At 53.5% G+C, this 20,632-nt stretch overlaps 1 protein-coding gene across 1 annotated transcript in view; it reads left to right on the top strand.

Moving 5' to 3' along the window:
• The window catches only part of LOC138521581 (phospholipase A2 inhibitor CgMIP-I-like), a 156,291-nt gene that overhangs the window by 121,471 nt on the left and 14,188 nt on the right, over positions 1-20,632 (top strand). Inside the window, exon 3 of the mRNA XM_069634528.1 lies at positions 19,529-19,684. Within this exon, the coding sequence (XP_069490629.1) occupies positions 19,529-19,684 (156 nt within the window). The remainder of the gene's footprint in view (positions 1-19,528; positions 19,685-20,632) is intronic.

Below are 20,632 nucleotides of genomic sequence, written 5' to 3'. Positions count from 1 at the left end.
GCCCCTGCACTGCTGGGGGGTGGTGGTGCATGGGGACATGAGTGGGGGCCTGGTGGAGGCTGCCCCTGCACTGCTGTGGGGTGGGGGTAATAGGGGACATGAGTGGGGGACTGGTGGAGGCTGCCCCTGCACTGCTGGGGGGGTGTGGGTGGTGGGAGACATGAGTGGGGGCCTGGTGGAGGCTGCCCCTGCACTGCTGGGGGGTGGGGGTAAACGGGGACATGAGTGGGGGCCTGGTGGTGGCTGCCCCTGGTGGCTGGGGGGTGGGGGTGATGGGAGACATGAGTGGGGGCCTGGTGGAGGCTGCCCCTGCACTGCGGGGGGGTGGGGGTGCATGGGGACATGAGTGGGGGCCTGGTGGAGGCTGCCCCTGCACTGCTGGGGGGTGGGGGTGGTGGGAGACATGAGTGGGGGCCTGGTGGATGCTGCCCCTGGTGGATGGGGGGGGTGGGAGACATGAGTTGGACATGAGTGGGGGCCTGGTGGAGGCTGCCCCTGCACTGCTGGGGCTGGGGGTAATAGGGGACATGAGTGGGGGCCTGGTGGAGGCTGCCCCTGGTGGCTGGGGGGTGGGGGTGATGGGAGACATGAGTGGGGGCCTGGTGGAGGCTGCCCCTGCACTGCTGGGGGGTGGGGGTGGTGGTAGACATGGGTGGGGGCCTGGTGGAGGCTGCCCCTGCACTGCTGGGGGGTGGGGGTGGTGGGAGACATGAGTGGGGGCCTGGTGGAGGCTGCCCCTGCACTGCTGGGGGGTGGGGGTGGTGGGAGACATGAGTGGGGGCCTGGTGGAGGCTGCCCCTGCACTGCTGGGGGGTGGGGGTGCATGGGGACATGAGTGGGGGCCTGGTGGAGGCTGCCCCTGCCCTGCTGGGGGGTGGGGGTAATAGGGGACATGAGTGGGGGCCTGGTGGAGGCTGCCCATGCACTGCTGGGGGGTGGGGGTGGTGGGAGACATGAGTGGGGGCCTGGTGGAGGCTGCCCCTGCACTGCGGGGGGTGGGGGTGCATGGGGACATGAGTGGGGGCCTGGTGGAGGCTGCCCCTGCACTGCTGGGGGGTGGGGTAATAGGGGACATAAGTGGGGGCCTGGTGGAGGCTGCCCCTGCACTGCTGGGGGGTGGGGGTGGTGGGAGACATGAGTGGGGGCCTGGTGGAGGCTGCCCCCTGGTGGCTGGGGGGTGGGGGTGGTGGTAGACATATGTGGGGGGCTGGTGGAGGCAGCCCCTGCACTGCTGGGGGTTGGGGGTAATAGGGGACATGAGTGGGGCCTGGTGGAGGCTGCCCCTGCACTGCTGGGGGGTGGGGGTGGTGGGAGACATGAGTGGGGGCCTGGTGGAGGCTGCCCCTGGTGGCTGGGGGGTTGGGGTGGTGGTAGACATGGGTGGGGGCCTGGTGGAGGCTGCCCCTGCACTGCTGGGGGGTGGGGGTGGTGGGAGACATGAGTGGGGGCCTGGTGGAGGCTGCCCCTGGTGGCTGGGGTGTGGGGGTGGTGGTAGACATGAGTGGGGGCCTGGTGGAGGCTACCCCTGCACTGCTGGGGTGTGGGGGTAATAGGGGACATGAGTGGGGGCCAGGTGGAGGCTGATCCTGGTGGCTGGGGGGTGGGGGTGATGGGAGACATGAGTGGGGGCCTGGTGGAGGCTGCCCCTGCACTGCTGTGGGGTGGGGGTAATAGGGGACATGAGTGGGGGCCTGGTGGAGGATGCCCCTGCACTGCTGGCGGGTGGGGGTGCAGGGGGACATGAGTGGGGGCCTGGTGGAGGCTGCCCCTGCACTGCTGGGGGGTGGGGGTGCATGGGGACATGAGTGGGGGCCTGGTGGAGGCTGCCCCTGTACTGCTGGGGGGTGGGGGTAATAGGGGACATGAGTGGGGGCCTGGTGGAGGCTGCCCCTGCACTGCTGGGGGTGGGGGTGGTGGGAGACATGAGTGGGGGCCTGGTGGAGGCTGCCCCTGGTGGCTGGGGGGTGGGGTGGTGGGAGACATGAGTTGGACATGAGTGGGGGCCTGGTGGAGGCTGCCCCTGCACTGCTGGGGGGTGGGGGTAATAGGGGACATGAGTGGGGGCCTGGTGGAGGCTGCCCCTGGTGGCTGGGGGGTGGTGGTAGACATGGGTGGGGGCCTGGTAGAGGCTGCCCCGGCACTGCTGGGGGGTGGGGGTGGTGGGAGACATGAGTGGGGGCCTGGTGGAGGCTGCCCCTGGTGGCTGGGGGGTGGGGGTGGTGGTAGACATGAATGGGGGCCTGGTGGAGGCTGCCCCTCTACTGCTGGGGGGGGGGTAATAGGGGACATGAGAGGGGGCCTGGTGGAGGCTGCCCCTGCACTGCTGGGGGGTGGAGGTGGTGGGAGACATGAGTGGGGGCCTGGTGGAGGCTGCCCCTGGTGGCTGTGGGGTGGGGGTGGTGGTAGACATGGGTGGGGGCCTGGTGGAGGCTGCCCCTGCACTGCTGGGGGGTGGGGGTGGTGGGAGACATGAGTGGGGGCCTGGTGGAGGCTGCCCCTGGGGGCTGGGGGTGGGGGTGGTGGTAGACATGAGTGGGGGCCTGGTGGAGGCTGCCCCTGCACTGCTGGGGGTGGGGGTAATAGGGACATGAGTGGGGGCCTGGTGGAGGCTGCCCCTGGTGGCTGGGGGGTGGGGGTGGTGGTAGACATGAGTGGGGGCCTGGTGGAGGCTGCCCCTGCACTGCTGGGGGTGGGGGTAATAGGGGACATGAGTGGGGGCCTGGTGGAGGCTGCCCCTGCACTGCTGGGGGGTGGGGGTGCATGGGAACATGAGTGGGGGCCTGGTGGAAGCTGCCCCTGCACTGCTGGGGGGTGGGGGTAATAGGGGACATGAGTGGGGGCCTGGTGGAGGCTGCCCCTGCACTGATGGGGGGTGGGGGTGGTGGGAGACATGAGTGGGGGCCTGGTGGAGGCTGCCCCTGGTGGCTGGGGGGTGGGGGTGGTGGGAGACATGAGTTGGACATGAGTGGGGGCCTGGTGGAGGCTGCCCCTGCACTGCTGGGGGGTGGGGGTAATAGGGGACATGAGTGGGGGCCTGGTGGAGGCTGCCCCTGGTGGCTGGGGGGTGGGGGTGATGGGAGACATGAGTGGGGGCCTGGTGGAGGCTGCCCCTGCACTGCTGGGGGGTGGGGGTACCTGGGGACATGAGTGGGGGCCTGGTGGAGGCTGCCCCTGCACTGCTGGGGGGTGGGGGTAATAGGGGACATGAGTGGGGGCCTGTTGGAGGCTGCCCCTGCACTGCTGGGGGGTGGGGGTGGCGGGAGACATGAGTGAGGGCCTGGTGGAGGCTACCCCTGCACTGCTGGGGGGTGGGGGTAATAGGGGACATGAGTGGGGGCCTGGTGGAGGCTGCCCCTGGTGGCTGGGGGCGTGGGGGTGATGGGAGACATGAGTGGGGGCCTGGTGGAGGCTGCCCCTGCACTGCTGGGGGGTGGGGGTGGTGGTAGACATGGGTGGGGGGCTGGTGGAGGCTGCCCCTGCACTGCTGTGGGGTGGGGGTGGTGGGAGACATGAGTGGGGGCCTGGTGGAGGCTGCCCCTGCACTGCTGGGGGGTGGGGGTGCATGGGGACATGAGTGGGGGCCTGGTGGAGGCTGCCCCTGCACTGCTGGGGGGTGGGGGTAATAGGGGACATGGATGGGGGCCTGGTGGAGGCTGCCCCTGCACTGCTGGGGGGTGGGGGTGGTGGTAGAGATGGGTGGTGCCTGGTGGAGGCTTCCCCTGCACTGCTGGGGGGTGGGGGTGGTGGGAGACATGAGTGGGGGCCTGGTGGAGGCTGCCCCTGGTGGCTGGGGGGTGGGGGTGGTGGTAGACATGAGTGGGGGCCTGGTGGAGGCTGCCCCTGCACTGCTGGGGGGTGGGGGTAATAGGGGACATGAGTGGGGGCCTGGTGGAGGCTGCCCCTGCACTGCTGGGGGGTGGGGGTGGTGGGCGACATGAGTGGGGGCCTGGTGGAGGCTGCCCCTGGTGGCTGGGGGGTGGGGGTGGTGGGAGACATGAGTTGGACATGAGTGAGGGCCTGGTGGAGGCTGCCCCTGCACTGCTGGGGGGTGGGGGTAATAGGGGACATGAGTGGGGGCCTGGTGGAGGCTGCCCCTGCACTGCTGGGGGGTGGGGGTAGACATGGGTGGGGGCCTGGTGGAGGCTGCCCCTGCACTGCTGGGGGGTGGGGGTGGTGGGAGACATGAGTGGGGGCCTGGTGGAGGCTGCCCCTGGTGGCTGGGGGTGGTGGTAGACATGAGTGGGGGCCTGGTGGAGGCTGCCCCTGCACTGCTGGGGGGTGGGGGTAATAGGGGACATGAGTGGGGGCCTGGTGGAGGCTGCCCCTGGTGGCTGGGGGGTGGGGGTGATGGGAGACATGAGTGGGGGCCTGGTGGAGGCTGCCCCTGCACTGCTGGGGGGTGGGGGTGCATGGGGACATGAGTGGGGGCCTGGTGGAGGCTGCCCCTGCACTGCTGGAGGGTGGGGGTAATAGAGGACATGCGTGGGGGCCTGGTGGAGGCTGCCCCTGCTGGCTGGGGGGTGGGGGTGATGGGAGACATGAGTGGGGGCCTGGTGGAGGCTGCCCCTGCACTGCTGGGGGGTGGGGGTGGTGGTAGACATGGGTGGGGGCCTGGTGGAGGCTGCCCCTGCACTGCTGGGGGGTGGGGGTGGTGGGAGACATGAGTGGGGGCCTGGTGGAGGCTGCCCCTGCACTGCTGGGGGGTGGGGGTGCATGGGGACATGAGTGGGGGCCTGGTGGAGGCTGCCCCTGCACTGCTGGGGGGTGGGGTAATAGGGGACATGAGTGGGGGCCTGGTGGAGGCTGCCCCTGCACTGCTGGGGGTGGGGGTGGTGGTAGACATGGGTGGGGCCTGGTGGAGGCTGCCCCTGCACTGCTGGGGGGTGGGGTGGTGGGAGACATGAGTGGGGGCCTGGTGGAGGCTGCCCCTGCACTGCTGGGGGGTGGGGGTGCATGGGGACATGAGTGGGGGCCTGGTGGAGGCTGCCCCTGCACTGCTGGGGGGTGGGGGTAATAGGGGACATGAGTGGCGGCCTGGTGGAGGCTGCCCCTGCACTGCTGGGGGGTGGGGGGTGGTGGGAAACATGAGTGGGGGCCTGGTGGAGGCTGCCCCTGGTGGCTGGGGGGTGGGGGTGGTGGGAGACATGAGTTGGACATGAGTGGGGGCCTGGTGGAGGCTGCCCCTGCACTGCTGGGGGGTGGGGGTAATAGGGGACATGAGTGGGGGCCTGGTGGAGGCTGCCCCTGCACTGCTGGGGGGTGGGGGTGGTGGTAGACATGGGTGGGGGCCTGGTGGAGGCTGCCCCTGCACTGCTGGGGGGTGGGGGTGGTGGGAGACATGAGTGGGGGCCTGGTGGAGGCTGCCCCTGGTGGCTGGGGGTGGTGGTAGACATGAGTGGGGCCTGGTGGAGGCTGCCCCTGCACTGCTGGGGGGTGGGGGTAATAGGGGATATGAGTGGGGGCCTGGTGGAGGCTGCCCCTGGTGGCTGGGGGGTGGGGGTGATGGGAGACATGAGTGGGGGCCTGGTGGAGGCTGCCCCTGCACTGCTGGGGGGTGGGGGTGCATGGGGACATGAGTGGGGCCTGGTGGAGGCTGCCCCTGCACTGCTGGGGGGTGGGGGTAATAGGGGACATGAGTGGGGGCCTGGTGGAGGCTGCCCCTGCACTGCTGGGGGGTGGGGGTGGTGGGAGACATGAGTGGGGGCCTGGTGGAGGCTGCCCCTGGTGGCTGGGGGTGGTGGTAGACATGAGTGGGGCCTGGTGGAGGCTGCCCCTGCACTGCTGGGGGGTGGGGGTAATAGGGGATATGAGTGGGGGCCTGGTGGAGGCTGCCCCTGGTGGCTGGGGGGTGGGGGTGATGGGAGACATGAGTGGGGGCCTGGTGGAGGCTGCCCCTGCACTGCTGGGGGGTGGGGGTGCATGGGGACATGAGTGGGGCCTGGTGGAGGCTGCCCCTGCACTGCTGGGGGGTGGGGGTAATAGGGGACATGAGTGGTGGCCTGGTGGAGGCTGCCCCTGCACTGCTGGGGGTGGGGGTGGTGGGGGTGGTGGGAGACATGAGTGGGGGCCTGGTGGAGGCTGCCCCTGGTGGCTGGGGGGTGGGGGTGGTGGGAGACATGAATTGGACATGAGTGGGGGCCTGGTGGAGGCTGCCCCTGCACTGCTGGGGGGTGGGGGTAATAGGGGACATGAGTGGGGTCCTGGTGGAGATAGCCCCTGGTGGCTGGGGGGTCGGGGTGATGGGAGACATGAGTGGGGGCCTGGTGGAGGCTGCCCCTGCACTGCTGGGGGGTGGGGGTGGGGGTAGACATGGGTGGGGGCCTGGTGGAGGCTGCCCCTGCACTGTTGGGGGGTGGGGGTGGTGGGAGACATGAGTGGGGGCCTGGTGGAGGCTGCCCCTGGTGGCTGGGGGGTGGGGGTGGTGGTAGACATGGGTGGGGGCCTGGTGGAGGCTGCCCCTGCACTGCTGGGGTGTGGGGGTGCAGGGAGACATGCGTGGGGGCCTGGTGGAGGCTGCCCCTGCACTGCTGGGGGTGGCCGTAATAGGGGACATGCGTGGGGGACTGGTGGAGGCTGCCCCTGGTGGCTGGGGGGTGGGGGTGATGGGAGACATGAGTGGGGGCCTGGTGGAGGCTGCCCCTGCACTGCTTAGGGGTGGGGGTGGTGGTAGACATGGGTGGGGGCCTGGTGGAGGCTGCCCCTGCACTGCTGGGGGGTGGGGGTGCAGGGGGACATGAGTGGGGGCCTGGTGGAGGCTGCCCCTGGTGGCTAGGGGGTGGGGGTGGTGGGAGACATGTGTTGGTGATCAGTAGTGCAAGGTGACATGTGGGTTACCTGGTGGGCATGGCCATGGTGGATGGGTTGCCTGTGGGACATGAGCAGGGGTGCAGGGTAGTACCCTGTGGTGTGGGCTGCCTGCAGGGGCTGTGGAGGGTGTAGAGGGAACACCTGGGAGGACCCACATGGCCAAATCACGTGTAGCATTCCCCGGCACCACCGAAATACACGTACCCTGCAGAAATTGCGTGTGAATCTTCTGCGCACCTCGGAATTCACGTACCCAGGCCAATCGCGTGTGGAACTTCCCGCGCACCCCGAAGTACACGTACCCAGGCCAATTGCGTGTGGAACATCCTGCGCACCCCCATCTACCCAGGCCAATCGCGTGTGGAACTTCCCGCGCACTCCGTAGTACACGTACCCAGGCCAATCGCGTGTGGAACTTCCCATGCACACCCACCTACCCAGGCCAATCGCGTGTGGAACTTCCCGCGCACCCCGTAGTACACGAACCCAGGCTAATCGCGTGTGGAACTTCCCGCGCACCCCGAAGTACACATACCCAGGCTAATTGCTTGTGGAACTTCCTGCGCACCCAGGAACACGCGCACACGCTATTTTTCACACTGCGGGTGTCCGTGTTTGTCGGTGCCCCTTTGCACCTCATTTGTCCTAGAGGGCCACTGTATGGCCCATTCATCATGGCTTTATATGGGTGCTTTTTGTTAGCGCACATTTTGGCGCACATTTTTTTCAGTCGCAGGGGCGCTACCGCCTGCTTTCTTGTGGCATACTTGTTTGGCCCTGTGCGCGTCTTTGACCGTGTGCTGGTTTGCCCTATTCGATTCCATGAATACGGGTTGTAGGCGAGCGTGTGGGCGTTCCGCGCACTTGCCTCCTGTACTTCCCCCGTGACGCCCATATTTTCACGCGTTGTTCCCCATTCCGAGTGTTATGCCCCGTGTTCCGCCTACTTTTGTGATGTGGCCGTGGCGCACGCTGTTGGATGACCTGTGCGCCGGCGTGCATCCAATGTTTTTCTCGCGCACGGACTTCCATGAATCGCTGTGCGCTGGTTTTCCTGCGATTTTCGCACTTGCACTGCGATTTTCGCACTTTTCCTGCGATTCGCACGTTTTGGCACCTCTGCGCGGGAATTTTCGGTGCACATTAATTCCATGAATCGACCCCTTAAGCTTTAAAATGGGATGGTGCGCTAATAGTATTTTTTAAAGTAATTTGCGGTTACCACTTATACTTGTATCCAATTTCCCTTAAAATAAACTACAAACTAAGATGCTGAAAAAGATAGAGGGCGTAATGTCCATTTCAGTGGCAACGCGCTTGCCTTGGAAGCAAGGTGATGCAAAGTAACACAGGTTCGAATCCTAGGTCGGGCTTAGAAATCTAAGCACGTTATATATAAACAGTTATAAAATAATTATAAATATTAATACTATTCCCAAGGCAGTCATAGTTGCAGCCAATGAAAGGGACTGATTAGTTGGGAGAAGGGGTGTGAATGGATAGTGGTGCAGGAACTAACTTGGAGGCATGAGAGTGCTTTCTGGCTCCTGCACATGCACAGTGGAGCCAGAGCACCTCCATCATGCTGCTCCTTGGCCCAAGGCACAGGAGCACTGGCTCTCACCTTCACATTCATCCATGAAGCAGCCTGCATCCCTAATCGGCCATGCAAGGCTCGGGAAGCAAAATGCCCTGGTCTGGCATGCCTCATTGGGCACTCTGTTTCCCTTTAGCAGTTCAGTTAAATTCAGCACAGGAGCGTCCCCTCAGCTGCTTGCTTTGCTCGTCCATTATGTGACATGTCGAAGCAGCGTTAGCCATAATGGATGAGCAGCCCACACCCTTGCAGATGGCCATCCATTACAGACAGAGGCACAGAAAGCAGGTAAATAATTAAATTGGCAGATTCTGCCTGCATTTCTGGCCTCCTTATTGGCCTGTGTCTCTCTCGCTGAGGATTATATTGCATAAGTTACTTTTTTGCACAGTGCTCTAGCTATTATTATTACATACCCCAATGGCACACTTTATATCTATCCTGGAGTGATGGAAAGCAAATTGTACACTGTCCACATTCAAACCTCTCACGTGACGGTTTCCAGAGAATCTACAGCAGGTCAAGGCCATCCTTCCATTCACTTCTTCATCCCTAAATACGAGGCAGCCCAAATCTGTAGGGGCACATTTTCCTGCAGAAAATACAGACTACTTATGAGCACAGATTTTCAAAATTCTCTGGAGATTTTATAAATCACATGCAGGTTTTGAAATATTTGGACATTTACAGAAGATTTCCCCTCTGTTACAATGAAATTTCCAACTCAACATAAGTACGACAAATATTTCGGCAGAGTTTTACGAGTTTCCCCATAAATTTGGACTGCCCCCCGAATTCATCCTTAAACACGGCCAGCATCACCAACCTCTCACACCACAGCGGAGCACACTTATCCTGCACAGATGAGACCACCAGTGGTATGATACCACCCGCCATCTCATGGGTATCTGCTTCTTAGGAGCCATGGCTGGGTTGTAACCATGAAGGGAATGGCGGCAGCCATGAAAAGAACAAAACCAATACCTCTCCCTGATCTCATGTAACTCTCTCATTGCAACCTTGTACAGGACCGGGAGCATTCACAGCAGTGGACCCAAGTGCTTGCTCACCCAAGTACATGAATCAGTCCAGAACTACACTACACTCTAACAGAGAACACTAATGTAACATGATTAATTCATTGTCTCCACCCCCATCTAATGGGAGAACCGAGATGGGGGTGAGACCCTTTGGTCCGATATTATCATATGTGCAGTAAACCAAAGCCAGTGCACAATAATCCACATTCAAGCCTGGTGCTGGGTGCAATATGGACTGTTTAGACAGTATCTGTAGATCTAGTAAAGAAATAACACTTCCGAAATCCATTATTAGGGCAAAAGGACTGGTGCCATCTTCCCACTTGACAATATCTTTCCCTACCATGCCATTACCTTATCATCTTCTTTTGGCATGCATTAGAATTGGTCTTGGCAAATCTTGTCTTTTTAGCCTTCATTTCCTCTGCAGTGTATACACCTGGGACTATGAACAATAGCTCATACTCCACCTTCAAGAAAGAAAGCTAACCCAAGGCTGCATCAATGTCTCTCCAATGCTACCCAGTTGAGAAAATGACAAATCATAGCCAATATATGGCTCTGCCAGTTGCACTGAGATCTAAAACCTCACTCCAAAACCATATGAAAGTCTGTGACAACCTGGGCCGGTATGATAGTTCAGGGGTAACACGTTTGTCATGGATTCAAGACAATGGAGAGCAAAATAGAGGTTTGAATCCCTATCCTCTGCTTAGAGACTGGTCTCCGGTATTAAGAGTGCAATAAAATAATAATTAATTAATTAACCTGTAAACAACAAATAAACACATTCAAGTCCACATCAAGCCATGCCTCAAGCCGATGTAAAACTTCATATTGTCCAACTATTAGTCCTAGTTGATGAAGTCAGTGGTTTCTTATCCAAGTCTTACTGAGACTCACAGTTGGTTCTACAAGATGTAAATTCACCTCCAAAGGCTCATGATCTCCCTATAAACACTGCCTCTATTTCTCTCTCTTTGTCTCTCTGGAAAGTACAATATGAGCTTCAAGGATGTGCATGGAGTTGATAATGCATGTATATGAAGACAGGACAGCTACTGAGTATAGCGGCACTATACCATGCTCCTGTTCTTACTCTTCACTTATCCATCTGTTCTTCAATACACTCTGTTGTGCCAGAGGCCACACTCCACCATCACTGTATTTCTGCATGCCTGCTGTCCCTTGTGTACAGAGGATTTCTGCTGCACCCTCTGAAGGCCCTCCCCTGTACATACTGCATGTGCTAATTGTTAGGAAAGATTCCCCCAAGGTGCAATTTTCCCTCCGTTTGTGAACCTCCCAAACGTTTTGCTTTTGTTTGGAGTACCTAACCTGACTTTTTCCAGTGGAGCACAGCCTTTAGCTGCACTCCTCTGGGCGTTCACTCATTTGTTATGGGGAAACTGACATGTCCTTCAGACTGTCAGTACTGGGAAACTAGGTCTCCCTTAGTCTTCGACTTTGTTGCCATTTCTTGGTAACTTTTTATCTATGTGCCAAGTACCTTACAGTACCGCACATAGGGGTCCTCTTGTTTTATGGCCCTAGCCACCCTCTAAAACTGTTTGTACAAGTGTGCCTAGGAGCAACAGCAATTTACATTTAAAGTATTTTTACTTCGGTTTTTATGGACCATACTGCGTTTACTGCATTTGGCCAAAGACTGTGACCAGAGGCAAACATGGCCATGCCACAAATTCTTTTGTTCTGTCCTTTGGCCATTTTGTCCCTTTGCCTTCCCCCAGGTCGAGGGACCTGGGAATTCCTTATGTGGGCATGCAGCCTCCTGCAGAAACCTCAACTTTCACGGGCTCCTGCATGTCACGTGTGCTAGTGCCCAGGAAGAGGGTTGGGACTGTCTGGTCCCAATCCACAATACTGGTGCCAGTATGTCTGGTAGCCATGAATGAATGGAGCCACCGTGGGCCACAATTGGTCCACACCTGGCATGCATGCAAGGGAGCAGATCTTTCATTGGCTATCTGAGATTTGAGCAGGAATCGAATCTTGGATAAGAGAAGGGGCTCTGCATCCATTCCAGGTCGATCTACTGAGGCTCACACCGAAATTCATAAGGAGCCAAGTATCCTTAAGAAGAAAGCAAACTCGAGGAACCGCCAGTGACATGCTTTGAAGGTTTGGCACCCTGACCCCGCTGTTGTCCCCTCCAACCTCGTAATGACCCCCTTAGTCTTGACCGCCTGCCAAGCTAACATAGATTGCTCTGGTTTGTCCAGAAGGTTCCCCTGTTCCACTAAACTAGGGTGGCCTCCTAAACCTCTGCCCTCCAGGTCAGAGTTTAGAAATCCATCTTAACACTAATGAACCTCCCTTTTATGGAGTTGCAAAAAGAACAAATATCACCATGTAGCTGGTTTCGTCCAAATGCCTGGGAAGCTGAACCTCAATTGCATGATCTTTCTATAAGCTCCCAGCTATCTCCTCAATGAAATACCCTGTGCCAAAACAAATCAATGCAGCTCACCCTCACATTACTCCGGAGAGTTGGAATTCATTTCATCATCATCTGAGTTTATTTCAATATAGTCAATTCTATAAAATGTGTGCAAAAATACATCAAATAATACACATTTAAATAAATAGAATAGAATAAAAACCAAGAAACAAAAATACTCTCAATCACTTCATTTCACATTAAAACATGATGATAAACATGCACACTTGATTCATAGCACTTAAACAATAGACTCATAGGAGCGAGACATGAATGAAATTGGCTAAGAGAAAATGGAGGGATTCCTGTTCATCCTCTGACAAACTGGCCTGTCGCCTACTCCAAAGGCAATACCGTCTCTCTGTCTGTACCAAGAAGAGAGTCCACATTCAAGCCCCTGTCTCTTCGGCATCTAACAGCTCGGCCGAACTCTTGAAAATCTGCAAGGAGCTGGCCAACCCTGCTGCAGTCTCTACCCCTCCCCTTGCCTCTCAGGCTCTTTGCAATGCTCTGGCCTCTCACTTTATTTCAAAAACCCAGGACATCTTGTCCACCCTTTCTCCCACTCCCTCCCCTCTCCCCTGTCTGTCTGTACTCACTGACCCTCCTCCAGCCATCCCCCCTCCCTCCTTCTCTTCCTTTCCTCTTTTCTACCCTGATGAGGTCGCTAGACAAGTCTGATCTATGAAAGCCTTGTCAAAACAGGTTCATCCCTGTTCCTCTAAAACTATCAAGGGCCATATTGATACCCTCGCTCCGGCCCTTGCCAATTTCTGCAACCACTCCTTTGCCTCAGGATCCTTCCCCTCCCCACTTAAGCACTCCCTTGTGCATCCTCTCCTCAAGAAACCCACAGCTGATCGCTCTTGTACGGCCAACTATCGCCCAATTTCCATTGCCCCCTTCTTGGGCAAACTCCTTGAAAAGCTGGCCATCTCTCAGCTAATCCTTCATTCTGACTCTGTTGGCTGTCTCCATGACCATCAGTCTGGCTTTAGATCCAGCAGAAGCATGAAAACTGCTCTCCTGAACATCCGTGAAGATCTGCTTTCCAACCTTGACTCTAGCATTCCCTCTGTCCTCATCCTACTCGATCTCTCTTCTGCCTCCAACATGGTCAACCATACCATCCTGCTCAACCATCTCCGTGATAACCTGGGCATCACCGATCAGGCTCTGGCCTGGCTGACCTCTTTCCTCTCTGATCGACCCTCCTAGGTCCAACTTTGGTCCTTCCTATCATCTATCTTCCTCTCCACCTGTGGTGTTCCCCAGGGGTCTAACCTTTCGCTGTGGCTTTTCAACCAATACCTAGCAACTCTCGCCCGGTGTATTGCCTTTTTCTGCTCAAACTTCCAGTGCTACGCAGATGACAGCTCATTTTCAGGCTGCCCTCGGCCACCTCCTCCACCTCTCTCATCGCTGATTGCCTAACTGCCATTCAAGATTGGTGTGCCGCCAGTGATGTCTGTCTGAATGCCAGCAAGACTGAGATCCTCCTCATCGGCACACCATCACCTTCCTTTCCCCTCACTCTCTGGCCGGCCTCCCTTGGCCCTCCTCCTATCCCCACCTGCAAGGCCAAAAACCTTGGTGTCACCTTTGATTCCACACTCTCCTTATACGCCCACATCGCTGATGTATCAAAAAAGTCAAACTTCCTACTGCACCTCCTCAGAGGTACTCTTCCTTTCCTCTCATTCCCCCAGAAGCTCACCCGCTCCCAAGCTCTGGTTCTCTCCAAGTCGGACTATTGCAACAGCCTCTTTCTTAATCTACCTACCTCTACTCTCCGCCCTTTGCAAGTTATCCAGAACAGGACTGCAAGACTTGTCCTTGGCCTCAAGCCCTGGGATCGTATCTCTCCAGCTCTGAAATCTCTCCATTGGCTCCAAGTGGATGCAAGGATTACATTTAAAACCCTCTGCATTGTCCACAAGGCTTTCTGGGGTCTGGGTCCAACATACATTCAGCTATCCCTCCGTAAATACCTCCCATCTCGAGCACTTCGCTCCTCTACCTCTAACTCCCTCAGGGTCCTCAAGACCTCCCTCTTTGCTTCTGCCTTTGCCCCCCCCTCTCCCCTGCTGATTCTACTCTCCCTCGGCACCATGCACCTGGCCACCCTCTTTCCTCCAGTCCCCGGTACCTGCTCCTCTTGCCACCCGCACACACTGCCTCCGGGCCACCCCTTGTACTGGGGTCTGTATCTGTACCCATACAGCCCCCACCCCTTTGTTTTGTTCTTCCTGCACTTATCAGACCTACCCAGCCTACTGCCTTAAACCCAGCACTGCCACTTGCTGGCTGCACTCCCTCTGTTTGTTGTCTTTTTATTTATTAATGTATTTATTATTATTTATGTTTTTTTTCCTCCCTGCTCTGCACTCTCCTTTTGTTCCCCCTTCCATGCACTTCTCCCTCTCCCCCTCTACCATGCACTTGCGCGTTCTCAATGTCACTGGGCCTAGTAAGATCGTTGTTTTTGTTTCTCCTCTGTTCCCCTTCCCTTGCCCCGTCGCGCTCTGAAAAACTTGTGTATGAGCGCGATAGAAATAAAATATCAATATCAATATCAAAATCAGAATTACAAAGCAATAAAAGATGTTCCTACCTTCATAACCTGCTGCAAATATGATAACAAGGCCAAGCCACTAAGTGGTAGCTCTGGTATCAATAGAAAGCATACAACAGGTCGCCTTGAGTAAAACCCATATCCCTTAGGATGGGCCTTAAATATTATGCGAGATTAAAAGTTAGGATAAAATGATTTAATTAATTCCTTAGTCTCGCTTTCTGAATAATAATAATTCACTAAAGATGCTTTTAAATGTCGGCGAGATCTAAAATCCATGTAACCTTGGTTACAAAAATTAGAAAGTTCATTAATACTCTCCAAGGATCGCTTTTTGTGACCGAACCATGTGACAAATTCTCTGATCACTAATGGGAGGCACAACAACAACGCACCCTGTCAACCTTTCATGAAAAGCATATGGGTGCAGTGGTGAAACAAATGAATGATTAACATTCATTGACATGTCCCATAAGTCTGGTCAGTCAAACTGCATCCTTCACCATTATGAAATCCTCCCCCAATTAACAAATGACACATAACCCATTACTCCAAAATTAAGTTGCACAGGAGCAGTAACCCTTTCAGCGATGTTACTGGAAGGGGAATCTGGGACCTGCAGGTTACACACAGATCTTTGCAACAGGTGCAATAATCCTGGGAGCTATCTGATTTGGAAAGAAGCCTGTGACCCGAAGATGACACTAGGCTTTATGCAGTAGTCTCATTTATGCTATGAGGCATCTCATTAACAAATAAAGTGGTAAGAGCTGAGCAAGAAGGACTGCTTGGCTATCTATTTTTCTACATCAACCTCCCCTAGCCCCATCCTCCTTCTGCTATCTTTATATCAAAGCTATTCTCCACCTAAAATCTTGATATTGCAGACATGATCTTGGCACTCTCATTGGTTCACAGATATTTGTCAGTACATGCCCCAAAACACCACTACAGTTTTGCAGATCTCCTTGGTTGCCCCAGCAAAGAATTCACAATGATCTGCCTTTGTGGGCTTAACCTTGTGACCAGTACCCGCGTTGAATGGCCAAAAAGGCAGAAATCACATTTTCGGCCCCTTTGCAGGTTCAATTGATGAAGGTCTGAAGAGCAATTCACACACCAGGACCCATTTTCCAAGAAAATATAAAAAGAGAAAGAAGGACTTTAAGGGAGTGTGAAAGGTGATGGCTCTATCAAGTTGTGCATGCACAGTTCCCAAATGTAGAAACAATTCTCTCTGCTGGTTGATACAGCATACTCTGCTGCTGGTTGGTCTTTGAGATGTAGCCTCTAAGAGCGAGGGTTTCAATATGACGTAACAAGCATTCTCACTGCACAAACGTGCCATGATGCCCATAGAACTGACCCTGGTGCAATTGTAGTTTAGCATGTTTTATTTTTAATAACGTTTATTTAAGTCGGTTCACAGCAAATAAAGAGTGATACAAGCACAGTAAGTACATCAGTAAAGAAACAAAAGCATACATGTATTTGGGAATAGTACAATATAGAGCAGAGAAGTGTACAGAATCATCTATTTCCCCACATGCAGTCTATGTATTGTCCACAAAGACATTCTGGGGCTGATTTAGCCATGCCCAGAATAGCTAGCCGCTTGTAATGATAAAACCTGTGAGCCCATCGTGTCATTAAGTAGTGTGAACTGATTCAGTATACACATCCCAATGATCAGCCTATGCATTTCCGCGTCCTCCTCAAGCAGCTGCATAATTCTCCGGAAGTCTCTAAATAGTTCCCATATGTCATTGGGCCTGGAACTAACCAGGGCCGTTCTACATAGTTCAGATTCTGTATCATTGCACCAGATCCGGTCTCTCAGCCACTTACCCAACACAAGTGGTTCCGAACTGGACCATGACATCCAGATAAAATAGTTTGACCAATAATAAACCAATAGAAAGTAGCTTCCTAGCTCCCTTACTCCGTGCAGGAAACCATCCAAACATGCAGCATAAAGTTTCTGTTGGGACTTCAACTTGTAACATCATGTCCAACACTTGATTCCAGGACTCAGACAATTTTGGACATGTCCACATCACATGCAGAAAACCCCCCTCCGGCTCTCTGCATCTAGGGCACCTACCATTAACAGAGCTATGAAACTTACTCTATCGATATATGGTCAAATACACTCTACGCAACAATTTCTTTTGAATCAATTTAAACCTCGCATTCAAAGGCAACTTTTACATGGACATATAGGACCACACCTTAGAGTGTAGCACCAGCCTTTTTCCTCCTCCCACCGTCTCCGACAAGGGAGATCTGTCCGAGGGGTTGTATTTTGCACCTGATGGTAGAGAGTGGATACTATACCTCTTGCCTCTGCTGAATTCACTATATATTTTAGAAGTCGGGTTAAACTCGGTTCCATCGGAAAGACAGGACCAATTACGAAACACAGCACTCATTCGAAAGTACTGAAAGGCCAGATTAAAGCCACCATGTAATTTTGCCGTAACCATCTCCTTTTTTACAAACTGCACCTCAAGAACTTTCTCTTTGCTTCTGCCTTCGCCCTGCTTCTTCCCTGCTGACTCTGTTTTTCTCTCTCAGCATCGTGCACCTGGTTACCCTCTGTCCTTCGGGCCAGGTACCTGCTCACCCCGCCTCCCTCCTGCACTGCCTTCGGGCCACCCCTTCCACTGGGATATGTATTCTGTACCCATATAGTCCCCCATTTTTTCTGCACTTATCAGATAATACCCTATCTGACTAATCATGCACTTGCCACTTGCTGGCTGCACTACCACTTCTCACTGCCTTTTTTATTTATTTATTGCACTTTTTATTTATTCTGCTTCTCTCCTCTGTTCCACACTTTCCACCTCTCCCCCTTCCATGCACTTTCCCCTTTTCCCTTTTTCCATGCACTTGCGCGTTCTTAATGTCACTGGGCCTAGTAAGATCGTTGTTGTTTCTCCCTTGTTCCCCTCCCTTTGCCTGGTCGCGCTCTGAAACACTTGTGTATGAGCGCGATATAAAGAAAACATCTTATCATATCGTACCATGATTAACACATGTATTTTACTTACATGAAGATAACCAATTGTGAAAAAACGGTTTCACTGGGATAGCTGCTAAACTATTAGTCAGGTGAAGTCAATGCTCTGCATTACGTTACTTCTCTCATCCCTTTCTGTGTTCTAGTGCAATCAGATGTTACAAGACATATGCATGACAAAAGATTTTCATAAATAGTCAGTGGAAGATATAAACAGGACATGATAACATTATAGTCTCTGCATTCTCTAATGCAATCATGCAAATTACAATGCTATTAAGTTGTTAGCAACATGTTGGACATCATCCAGGATGTATTGTGTTGGTGGTGATATAATATGTTGAAAACTGATTACAAATAACATGTAAGGCCCCATTCTGTATTCATTCTCCCAGTGACAAGAAATCAAGGTGTTCCATCCAGAATATTTCTTTTTGGAGGAGATTTCTATTTAAATCCCCACCTGCCTAAATGGCTGAACCTGTTCTAATATAGTCGCCTGCATCTGAGCTGCTGAATGATGTACTTGAATAAAGTGTTGTGCTGCTGCCGACTTTTCTGACTTACTCCTAATGGTGTTCTCTCCAACATGTCTTGGCTTTGCGTAGAATGATTCCAACATAAAAGATGCCACATTGGCATCTTATTCCATAGATCACGCTGGCGCAATCGCATGTTGTAAAATGTGTTAGCATGATCCAAGATGTTGTTGCTTTTTAAAAATGTATAAAAGTGCATGTGAGCAGAACATGTTGTTACATACTTGACTTTACATTTCTTTATAACACTTTTCCGCTATAAACACAAGTAAGACAAATAGACATTTAGGATTACATTTTGAGTTGTTTTTGGGATGTTCTGATAGGAGCGGTGAACATTTCATCGAGGTTTTTGAAGAACCATATGTTCCTCCTATCTTTTTGTCCCTATAGGCAGGGACCTGAAATGTTTTTCATGAAGTGTGTCGCCCACAAATTACTTTCTGCATAAGGTGATAATGTCACATGGTTCCATAGGCACCGCTAGAATTTGCATGAGGTGGGCCACAGATGTACAAATGGAACTAATAGACGATGTCTGGCCTAGAATGTCTTACTCATCATGGGAGGTATCCCTAAACTCTCGCTTCCGACTTATAGAATTCGAAATACTGAACAGACTGCACTCTACCACTTCCAGAATGCATCGTGTTAAGCAAGATTGTGAGGGTTTATGCCCAGCTGCAAATCTGAAGAGGCAACATACATACACCAGTTGTGGTCCTGCCCAGGCTTAGTGAAGTTATGGCAGGAGGTGTGTAATACCATTGGGAAGATTGTGGGAGGCCATTTACTGTCACTGCCGGCTGTCTATTTATTTAGTTGATATGATAGCCCTGGCGCTTCCCCATGGACACTATTACATCTTGAATTCCTCTTAACCATAAGATGTATCCTCCTGTGAAGGACACGCCAGAGAGCTCCTACTCAAGAACAGTGGCCGGTTGCGTGGGCTAATAACTTGGAGGAACTGTGTATTTCTATTTTCCCAATGACTCGTCGACCTACGAATATTTGGTCCAAGTATAAGATGCACCTGATTAATGATAACCCACTGTCTGCATAGGAATAACTAGCCTAATAATTGTATTTTAGCATATTGAGTATGCAAGTTACAACATTGTGCATGTATGCCAGTGATCCATAACGGGGGGAAAGTGGGGATTGCATTTATTGTGCCTTACTTTGTAAACTACTCTGCCTACTTCTACTCAAGGAGCTATGTGGTATTCTATTTACTTGTGCGACTGAGCATTAATATATAATGGTGTACGAAAAGAACCTTGTTGTGGTATTATCCGACTGAGCTGCACATGGCAACATTTTTGGCTTCTGGAACAAGTTGTACTAAAGAGCAAGAGCATCTAACAGCAGGCTGAAAAGGCTATCGGAAGGAAGCACTGCGTCTGTTATGTCTATTTGAGTAAAATTCCTTGTGGTCCAGATGCTGGGATTTCGTTTTAAGAATCTGTGTTTTCCAACAGGGCCCCATGTCATCCAATTGGCCTTCAAGGGCTGTCTGGATCCTTCCAAACAGCCAGCCTGCGGTAAAGAAGTAGTCCTCAGGGGCACACACATGTCATTGTGGATTAAGAGAGAGTGCTGTGACTGCGACTCATGTAACTCAGGGGATATACAAGGTATGTGACGTTTCTCCATACAACTTACTATTTTTGATTTTCATGTTCATGCATTCTAACATATGCAAATGCTTTGAATCCTGCAAATAGGACCACAACATCACTATTTATATTTCCAGGTGAATGGTGAACAAAATGATCACTTAGGAGGTGTTTGTGCATTAGAGTAAGGATGCAGGATGTTGGCAGGTGGTTTCTGCTTTGCACTGCTGTTAACCAATCAGCATTGGATGTTGCAGCTTGGGCCAAACCTCTTCTCAGGCGAAGGCACAATAGCCATTTCTTATTGTCTAACTCAGTCTAGAGTTGGGAGAAAGTAGCTGTGTGCTATGGAGCAATTCCCCTTTCATCAGCATGATCTGATAGCACTAGTCAGAAGAAAGGTGCTGTGTGTCTCTTTTTGGGTGCCCACTTCATCCTCTGCATAGTTACCATTCTGTTATCCCTGCTCAGGTAGAATATCATCATGAGCTTTCTCCTGAAGGGGGAAAAGGGAGGATAGCAGGGATATACTTGTCAATTATTGAAAACCAAAATGAGGGTAATATGTGCATGCCTAATGTCAGTGCCTGGTAACCTCTTCGGTAAGAAGCCAATTTTCTTTGGTGCACTGCCTCTTTGTCTTCCAAACTCAAAAGAAAACAATTACATTTCTGAATACAATGTTAATACGTAGTAAAGTAGTACACCATGTATTTTGTTCATTGTCTGCCAAGTATTTGTTTTTTATGAGAGGTGGAAAAGCAATGCTTTGTGTGGTATTTCTGCATTTGCGTATACCGATACATAGTCGTAGCTTGTTCTTTCCTCCCTGCAGTTCATTCAGCCAAACTAGAGGAGTTACACATGTGGGTGCACATGCTCAAGCCACTGTTAACAACTTTGACATGGCACAGGCTTTTGTCTTTTTGTCTGGCTGCATTGGCAGATGTCGTGCTTTGTGGACCC

Source organism: Ambystoma mexicanum, chromosome 1q (genome assembly GCF_040938575.1).
Source record: "Ambystoma mexicanum isolate Mex_15411 chromosome 1q, UKY_AmexF1_1, whole genome shotgun sequence".
Taxonomy (NCBI): domain Eukaryota; kingdom Metazoa; phylum Chordata; class Amphibia; order Caudata; family Ambystomatidae; genus Ambystoma; species Ambystoma mexicanum.
Note: the sequence above shows the minus strand (reverse complement) of the source record. Positions and strands in the feature narration are given on the sequence as shown.